At 42.2% G+C, this 10,084-nt stretch overlaps 1 protein-coding gene across 4 annotated transcripts in view; it reads left to right on the forward strand.

Annotated features, from left to right (window-relative positions):
• Positions 1–589: 589 nt before the first annotated feature.
• LOC140356256 (glutamate decarboxylase 1-like) overlaps positions 590–10,084 on the forward strand; it is a 16,306-nt gene continuing 6,811 nt past the window's right edge. For 2 of the 4 annotated variants that reach the window (XR_011926065.1, XM_072441081.1), the window contains exons 1-6: positions 592–907; positions 1,534–1,653; positions 3,162–3,218; positions 4,363–4,500; positions 4,883–5,125; positions 7,062–7,152. Coding sequence is in view for 3 of the 4 variants with exons in the window: in XM_072441081.1 (XP_072297182.1) it covers positions 769–907; positions 1,534–1,653; positions 3,162–3,218; positions 4,363–4,500; positions 4,883–5,125; positions 7,062–7,152 (788 nt within the window). In the remaining variant the exon portion in view is untranslated. Of the gene's footprint in view, positions 908–1,533; positions 1,654–3,161; positions 3,219–4,362; positions 4,501–4,882; positions 5,126–7,061; positions 7,153–10,084 lie in introns of all 4 variants that reach the window. The other 2 variants (XM_072441083.1, XM_072441082.1) reach the window with 2 other exon arrangements.

Here is a 10,084-nt window from a genome sequence, read left to right on the forward strand (position 1 = left end):
TTTCAAAAACTGAATGTCCTATAGAGTCCTTCTGCCCTCCATCTAAAATTGACATCATCAAATTCATGAACACAACCTATTTCAATGTGACACTTTTGATTTACATTGGAGAGTTTCTTCTTTCCAAGGACCAGTAATCATGCTGTTTATTGTGTTATACTATAAAAAACACTGTATCTCAGAGGTCATTATTATGTATTATCTTTATGCATGGCTTGTGAAAAAGGAAACATCACATGACCAAATCTTTTATTAATTTACACAGGTTGGATGAGCATAATGGCCCGATTCAGCAGAGCGGGACATAGTCCTGAGAGAAAGGACATTGTCTTTAACCAGTTTAAGACAATGTTCATATCGAGGTTATATAAAAGGGTTATACTGTCGGAATCGTTCTGGTCAAGTGAAATGCATATTTCTAAATGACTAAAGACATCAACAGAGGCTAAACCAACCCTCTTTCCCCATCAAGGTCAGTTGAAGTGACTCCAAACACGTTCCTTTCCTTGACACCACCCACCCATCTTTACCTGCGGTCCTGCGCGCAGCCCTGCGTGGAAGAACACGTCACTGATTTGTCTTTGCTTTTTAGGCTTTTCTTATAAAGTGGATTGTGGCTGTCAGCAGCTGTCAAGGAAGCTTCATTATTCGTCAGAGAGAGGCTGTGACTCATGCCTGCGTGAAGGGACCAATGGGCTGCTGGAGCGTCAGATATAAATAACGAATAAAAGATATTCTTGAGGGAGAAAGGGTCACTTGCGCCGCTGGATGAGATTTGTTCGCGCTGTTTGTATTCCACCTCCACCATTGGACTGTTTCTTTTCGCGCACTGGGTGGCTATTCTTTTCTTTTTTTACATCTAGTTGTCGTCTGTCTGGAGTCTGGAATCGACAACCTGTGCACACCGGTGAGCTGCTTGATCCTGTTTTCGAATCCACGAAATGTTTTGTTCCATGCATTACTCGGCGAGGGTTTGGGTCAGTGCGCGTTTTTGTCATTTATATCCAAGTCTAAGTCGAGCTTAATCATTTGAAATAGTGTGGTGCTTCTGTTTAATGGCTAATAATTAGCTTGTGATGAGTGACAAGACGCATCCATTAGGTGCTCGGTCTGCTTCTTGCTGCGCAGTGACATTGAGTGATGATGGCACGTGCGCTTGTTCAAAGCTCAACTTAATTGAAATGTCGATTTTTGCATCAATAAGTAAATGTGAACATTTAATTTGCAACGACACACAGTTAAACTGCTTATGATGTTTGCCCTCAACATGAAAATCTTCCCCAAAATAAACTTGTTGTCTGAGAAATTTTGTTTTTAATGTATTATTATTATATATATATTTTCCCAGTAATAGCTATAAGCATCTGAAACACAATAATTCATGCTAGATAAAGAACAATGGGTTCGTCCAGCGCCTAATTGAAGGCGTTGAGCATTCTGGTCGATAGCCTGGTCAATTTCTTACACATTTTCTGGTGAATGGTGTAATTTAATGTAGTAAATATTTAACCTTCCTGTCTTACTATTCTTCAGTAAAGCCTGCACATCAGCACCGCAAGACACACAACACAAGAGTGATGGCTACGCCTGAACCAAGAGCCACCAGTGGGGACCAAGACCCAAACGCCTCCAATTTAAGAGCCCCGTCCACAAGTAGGTCCCCTCTCTCCTCGTATCTTAACCCGGCTCCTGGCGACTCCAGGTCAGCTCATTGTCAATGCAGCCTGTGGCTCATGCAGTTGCTAATCGAATGCCTTGCTCAAAGACACATGTGCAGGGTGATGTATTTCCTCCATTGCTCTTCGCCCTGGCAGAAGCGTGTCTTACCTGGGCCATTTGCTGTGAACTTCGCCGTTAATCATTCTCCTTAAGAACAGAGCCATCACAGCTGTCACCTCTGTCAGGCGGATCACCAGTGCGCGCCGTGAAGGGACGCGCCACAAATACGTCGCCATTAAGTCTGGCAGCATCGATATTTATGGCCAGTTAAGTCCCTATATGTGTCTAACGTCCAATAAGCATCTATGGGAGAAAAAAAGGGCTACAATTCTTTGCTGGATTATTCAATTAATTTGACCTTTATATTCCAATTCGTTGTCCTAATTCGTTCGATGTATTGGCTGGTGCTATAAATCATCTTATCTCTTTTTCCAGACTGGGTTTAGCCTGTGAATTTTGTTCACTGACAATGGCAATAAACCTTTTCTGATTCTGATTCTGATAACGGGTTTATTGGCTTACATGCACAGGAACAGCACGAAAATTCGGCAAAAATCCCAAAACATAAATATCGGGAAATGTGTGTCAATTTATAGACTTTTGTGGTTATTTAATCACAATAAAACTCCGGCCTTTTTAGCTATTTGAATAAGCATCAGTTTGATATTTTTTTTTACAATTCTCATAAATCTGCCTTTGCCCCAATGAGCATCTCTACTTTTTTTGGGGAGCATTATACCTCTAAATGTATTTGTTTTGTGTGACTTGCTCGTTTCCCTCTGCTGGATGCTCCTTCTTTCTGTGCCTCGCTCCATCTCATGCCCTGCGGCTGCTTGTATCTCTGTGCGCCTCGGCCGGACTGAACGGCCGCCTTTTTCTCACCACACCAGTTAATTTAACACTTATCGGTTTGTGTTCAGAAACTTTCCATTAGGTCGACGTCAAAACCTCCTTCATTCGCTTGAGTCATTCCTCGCGCATGTTCAGGAGTGTGTGCATGCATGCGCTGTGGACGAGGAGCTGCATCTCGCCTGCTTAAGCTACACAATCTCAGCCAGAGACACTGAAGCAGCCCGCTCCAGTCACACACCGTGTTTCACTCAATTAATTCCTGCCCTCCTCCGTGAGCTCATTTCACGGGTCTTAATTCCAACCCGCCTCTTGGCCGCGCGCGCGCGTGTGTGTGTGTGTGTGTGTGTGAACCTGCCTGGATGTGCCACACCTTTTACCACACTGTCTGTTTCGGAAGTTATTAGAATAAGCTACAGACAGAACAAACTATAGGCCTATTAAAATCATTCAAATATAGGCTACATTTGCCACAGTTTCAGTGCTATGGCTTCAAATGGCTTCATCCGCTCCATCACATGCTCATGCTTTTCCTTTCGCGCACTGCGTGTCTTTTTGAGCAAGAGAATGAACCGTCCACCATTCTGTTTTAGCCAACGAATACGCGTGGATGCACGGATGCACACGGAAACTTGGGATGAAGATTTGTGGTAAGTTCTTGTACAAAGGCCAAACAAACGTAGAATGGGGCCAATAATCTACAATATTTTTTTTTTCCAATCACCTCGTTCGTTTATTTCCGTTTGTTCACCGAGTAAATAAACGAGGCCCGGTATTAGGCCACCGCCGTAGACGTTATTACATCAGGGCCATCCATGACTGTCACTGTGCGTTTTCATCTTGTATAAAGGTCAGTGGACATTAGCCTGCTGCTCCGGTGATAAGGGCCCTCGGTAACACTCCCGGCTGCCCCCTCAAACCCCCCGCGTCTTTGAGCATCATCTCCAGGAGAAAAACAGCCACCAGGACAGCCGTGGCCTAATGTTGGCTGCAATGTGAAATGTAGGCCTATGACCACGTCGTGGTAGTGGGTGTGGCGCTACACGATATTATAATATGGGATCATTTATTTGATTATGGCATTTAAAAATGTAAATATTGGTCAAATTGTTGTAACCGCTATAATACCGTGTATAAAAGCTGACCAATGTGTGTGCGTGCGCGCGCGCGTGCGTGTATATGTGTATGTAACATTGAGGTTAATGAAATAGGCGAATTAAATTAGGTTTGTTTAGAATACCCACAATAATCACAATCTCTTTTTAGTTTAGCAACAAACTGCCCATTGACCGTTGTAATAACTCAAATGAACCTAAAACCATAGCTTCTCTCCTGGTTATGCACCCAGTCCCGACCCAGTCCCGACCCAGTCCCGCTGCGCTCCGGGATCACGACGTGACAGAAGCGCTCCGGGGCCCCTCGTTCATTAACCCCTCTTTATGGGGAGTCTATTATTGGCGGCGCGGGTCATCAGATCATCCCGCACCACTGAACACACCACGGGCCTCCTGGCGGTGCGCGCGTGGGCACACCCCGCCGCTGTCGCGTGTGGGTGACTCCTGAGCGCGTTTCCTGGTCGTGATGTCAGCGAGGAGGACGCACCATAACTGTCGTGTGCAGTATAAATGACTTCCTATTTGTCTTCTGTCGGAAATAACGCAAACGACAAAGACCGTCATCCGCGTGACCCATTTTGAGCGCTCCTTTTCCATTTTCAGTTTGAGGTTGTTGTGGTGTGGGAGAGGATGGAGGTGTTTGGTGATAACTCGTGCTCTCCGCCGTGCAACACTTTAGGGTTTCTGCAGAAGAACAACAGCCTGGATGAGAGGGGGAGGCTCGCGGGCCACAAGAACCTGCTCTCGTGCGACAACAGCGACAGAGACACGAGCTTCCGCCGCACTGAGACCGACTTCTCCAACCTCTTCGCCAGAGGTCAGAGCTTTATTCATTGCGTTAATTAACTTATTTAAATGGTGATTCGTATTAATTATACGTATAAGATCAAATTAAGACACCATATAACCTTAATAACACAATGTTTTATGTGTAATATAAATGATTGCCCTTCTTAATAAACTGACTGAAACTGATAACAAATGTAATCATATTTTACTTTATACAATATATACACGCGCACGCACACACACCAATTTGTGATTTGAGACTTCTCTGCTTCCCTCAGTGTTCTGGACAACTTTCAAATATTTAATGTATAGTAACATTTATATCTTTTTCAGACAAGTAATGACAAGTAATTGTAAGACTTATTATTACTTATTGTTAGCTAAAAAAGAATTGTCATCCTATCTTCTAGATCTTCTGCCTGCCAAAAACGGAGAGGAGCCGACCATTCAGTTTTTGTTAGAAGTGGTTGAAATTCTGACTAACTATGTCAAGAAGACCTTTGACCGCTCCACCAAGGTCTTGGACTTCCACCACCCACATCAGCTGCTGGAGGGCATGGAGGGCTTCAACCTGGAGCTGTCAGACCAGCCCGAGTCCCTGGAGCAGATCCTGGTGGACTGTAGGGACACACTCAAATATGGAATCCGCACTGGTATGGGCCACACAAACACGCATGTCATACACATGTTATGGATTATGCTAAAGTCACACTAGAACCACAATTGTTCATGAATATTTTATTGGTCTAATAAAAAGACAATAGGAGTCATTATTTGAAAGTAATCTCCAGTGATTCTTAAGCATTCTTGTTATATTTGTTCTACAAAATGCAAAAATCCAATTATGAAAATATAAAAACTTTATGGATCGGAATATATGGTAACCACAAATTATGATATTGTAAATCTAGACAAATATATTCTACACAAGACTGTTGCCAGCCAGTGTAAGGCCCAGTACCATGTCTGTCTTATTTATTGCCCCCTCGACATCATCTCTTTCTTTTCCTCTTTAACGTATTAAAGCAAGTGTTGCCTGAGGGGCTCTTTACACGGCCCGTTCAAGCTGTTAAAACAACAAACTGTCCCTTGGGATTTATTTATCACTTAGGGTCCACACTGTCTACACTTCCACACAATGTTTTTTATTTCCCAGAGCAGTGAAGGCCATCAGTATGAACTGTCCATGGTGCTGACACACTGGAGCTTAAATGTATATTACATCAGGCCTTTATTGGTACAAATCCACATATTAAGCAATACGTTATACAAGTGTATTATTTTTTACATGACATGACTGTACATTCAGGCCTGCGAGCTTCATTGACGCTGACTATGTGTTAGTACCTTTGCGATTAAATAGCTGTCATTGAGCTGCCTTGTTGCTGGAGTAATTATGGGACACTGAGCATTGCTTTGTCAGGCTCCTTTAGGCTCAGTTTGGTCAGGGGAATACAAAATTAGCCACCGTTAAAAGGATAAGGGCAACAATCGGACAATCTCTTTTGCTTTGATTAATAGTAGTTTACTTGTTTTATTTGGCTGCATTACAAAATGTAGGAAAATGGAGAATCATGTAAAATACTGAATCATGTAAAATAATATCAGTGTGGCTTGTTTTTGACCTTTTTTGTTACATTTAAACGCTAACCCCTGTGCATTCCTCTACAGAAAGAAAGTATAGTGGCTTGTACATTAATTATTGATAATAGCTAATAGATAATGTTAATAGCAGTGTTTGGTATGAATTAGTTGCCTAGATATTGCATTGGTCTATTCTTTATTTTTTGAGTATTACCTTTGTCAAATTGTACAGCCAAAAGAATAATATATATATATATATATATATATATATATATATATATATATATATATATATATATATATATATATATTATGTTGATGACCATTGCCTTAGCCTAGATTTTGTCCTATACTTTAGATTAAACTTGCCACTTTTAATGGCTTAAGTGTTTCTGGTATTATGCTAAATAGATTTTTCAGAGCTTTTAAACTTCTATTAGTGTTAACTGTACCTTAAAACAATCCCCAAAGTAGTTTTTTCTTTCACCCGTGCAGTTAGTAGATTTAAATGGGGGTGGGGAGGGTTTTTTGGAGAGGCAACATTTGCACTCAATGCTTTGACAAGTTTTATGCAGAGCAGTGCAACTTCATCTCCTCCAGGAAGTGGTCCTGTCTCTGCCCAGTCTGTATAAGCAAGATCTACCTCAGAAACGCACTTGTCTCCCATTGAGAGTTTTCTACAATATGAATATCGCTTTATTGAGTCCAAACCAAAGCTAGCCGTTTTTATTTCTGGGTAGGTGAGCTCTCCTCAGAGATGAGTGATATTTCTTTAAAACTGTGGTATACAAGTTGACTATAAAACCGGAAATAGCCAAATATGGGACCTGGGAAATATAAAAATGTTTGGCCTTACTGGCCTTTGAAGGTTTGCACATATTTTATAGCTTTTCATATTTTTCCAATCAGACTTAGAAGCTTTAGCCACAGGGCACAGCTGTGATAGTGCATTCACGCTTTTATTACGGCGCAACACCTTCATTAAAAGTGGTGTTTCCTTTCTAGGTCACCCACGCTTCTTCAACCAGCTATCTTCAGGACTGGACATCATTGGTTTGGCTGGAGAATGGCTCACCTCTACTGCCAACACCAACATGTAAGAACTCTGGCATGTTTGCAACATACATGTGTATGTAGAAACACCTCTAAATGTCAGCAAAGGACACCAGAGTTCCTGTTTGTAGGCCACTGGAAACAGCTCAGGCTCATAAACAGACTGGCGTTGTGGCGTTCCCCTCTGAGGCCGGTTATATAAAGTGTTAGGTTTGTCCCTGATTGACAGACTCCACTGTATATTGCAGGCGGCCCGCCCCAGGGGCTGTTAGATTGCATATTGATTTCAGGTCAAAGCGACATGGTGGTCTTGTCTGATAGAGGGCACAGATCACCCCAACACAATGTGAATGAGCCGTAACTCTGTTGTTAATCTGCTCAACCAAAAAACTACATCATAGGAGTTGGATGCTGAGGTCACAGTTACTGCCAGAATGTAAGAATACTGCAGGAATAAGATCGGGGACCCTCTGTATTCATGTTTCTTTATATGAGATGGACTTTCAGTCTTATAAGACTAAGGCCTATGAAGACACGAAACCTTTTTTTTTCAAATGGCCCAAAACTTTGTTGGCGTCATAGCTCAAAAAGCTCAGTCTAAGGTTACCTTAAGATATCTTAAGATATAAATCTATTGTATGTTTGAGGAGCTTTGTGCCAAATGAAAGATCAATAGGAAAATAACCAGTAGCTGCGGATAAATGGTTTCACTTAATTCATGTAATTCCCAAAAGATTAGCTCTAAAGACCATATCCTTGAAGAGAAAGCGTATTTTCTTGTGCGTGAAGCTTCCTCAGGGGACCCTGAATTCACACATTAGCTCGAGCACACTGTTATAATGACACAGAAGCACACCAGCTTCCTCTACCCCACATCCAGCAGCTACAGTTTCCAGTCCATTGACTGCCGGCTCATTGTGAGCCAGTCTTAGCAGATAGACCAGCTGGGCTTCTCACTGACACACAATGTCCTCCGGCTGCTCAGAAAACCCTGTCAGACCAAGAAACTGGCTCTGCCACTCCCCATGGAGCGCTCATTTCAGTCCATTGTCCCGAAGGAAATACATGAGTGTAGTCCCGTTAAGGCTGGGGTCAGCGGGTCACACACACAAGCACATACGCACACACACATACGCACACACACATATGAATACGAACACATGCACGCACACGCGCGCACACACACACACACACACGCACGCACGCGCGCGCGCACACACACACACACACACACATATTGAGTGCCCTTGATGATGATAATAAGGGCATTTAGGGGTTGTCCCTGGAGACGGGCAGGTGACTGAAGGGTAATTTTCACCCTGAAAAGACCAATGATTGGCTCTGATTGTGATAATGATCACCATTATTGTCATTACAGCATAAAAGGACTCACAGAGAGGGAGATTTTTTTAGAAGTTTGGCCATTTCCAGTCAAATATTATATAAATACAGGCAGATGAAAGGTGGACATCCCGGATATTACACATTTGCATTATTTTTTCCAGCATTTACGATCAAAATGTGACATTTTTCATCTTTGTGTGATGTGTGCTGATCTCAGAGCCAAGTCATTTTAAAAGCCGATGTTTAAGTCAAACCTATCCATCAATTTTTTGTCCTCAGGAACATAATGACTCTCTTTTGTTCTATATTTAATTTCCTTTTGTCCTGAACCTTCTGCTCTTCATTTTCAAATGGGTTCTATCATTTTTTGGGTTCATGTTGTTCTATTTCTGCTCGTGCTCCATCCCTCGCTTCCTTTGTCATCCCTCGCTTCCTTTGTCATCTCTGACACGTGTGTTTGTCTGAGACGTGCCTCCTCAGCCTAAACTGACCCAGCGCTGTAGCTCTTGTTTGGATGAGCTGTTGAAGCAGAGCAAGGAGATAATGTTGCTGTTGGTTTAGATGCTGCTGGTGCTTGTAGTGGCAGTGCTTAATGGCAGTGGGGGATTGTTGTATAACTGCCCTCTTTAAAAACAGGGACCAGTCCTGAGGGTGCGTGGGAGGCAGCACCAGTTAGCGGAGAGAACAAAAGCTCAAGCCGTGCATTAGGAGTTGCCTTTCAGTGACACTTTTAACCTACTTACGTGGAGTTTTTTCACAAATTCTCCTTGAACCATTTAATGTGGATGCTGGAAGGGCTTTGTGGCCTGGGAATGTTCAAATGATCAGATTTGTTCATGTCGTTGTGAACTGGACAAGCACTTCCACATTTTCCTTCTGGAACCAAATTTCACCAGGACAAAAAATTCTATGTATAAACAAATCAAATATTTGAAGGTCAAATATTTGATTGTGATTATTTGCATCAAAATGAGCCTTTATCTCCTGAAAACAGCCCTGTGTGTTGTCTCTACACATCAGGTTGATCTCATTCAGAGCAGCTCCTGCAGAGATTGGCAGCACTGACAGATAACATCAGAGCTTTGTGTGCTTTAATTAAACAACTGAGTGGAACCAGAAGTCATTTGAATATGAATGTTTGCTGCTCCTCTTCTATCAGGCCATTTTAATTAGCCCTGTCAGCAAAAGCTCAATTTTGTGCACTGTTACTATAGTTAGCGATGAGACTATGTCCTTTTAATGGAGAAATATGTGTAGTAATGAGTGGGCCACTTTTCTAAGTGGCGTTTGTATGTTTTTCCTGTACATGGTTTTTCTTTGGGTATTTCCGGTTCCCACCATCAACTCCTGAGGGAGATCACAAATGTTTGTGTTACAATTATTGAGCTGAGATTAGTCTTAATTATTCATGGACACCATGGTCAGGGATCTTGCCTGGCATCCAGAATACATACTTCTTCACTTCTTTACGAAGAGTGACGATGTTATCGATATCGATCTGTGTAAAAAACAGAGATATTATTCTGAATGAACAGGCAGGAAAATCCTTAATTTTCTCTTATTCATGTTTAGTAGATTACTATTCCTTTTGCATGTGATCAACTTTAAAGGTGGTATGGACGATTTTTTTT

Source organism: Eucyclogobius newberryi, unplaced genomic scaffold (assembly GCF_026437365.1).
Source record: "Eucyclogobius newberryi isolate DKJ021-1_F unplaced genomic scaffold, fEucNew1.0.hap1 SCAF_12, whole genome shotgun sequence".
NCBI classification, from domain to species: Eukaryota; Metazoa; Chordata; class Actinopteri; order Gobiiformes; family Gobiidae; genus Eucyclogobius; species Eucyclogobius newberryi.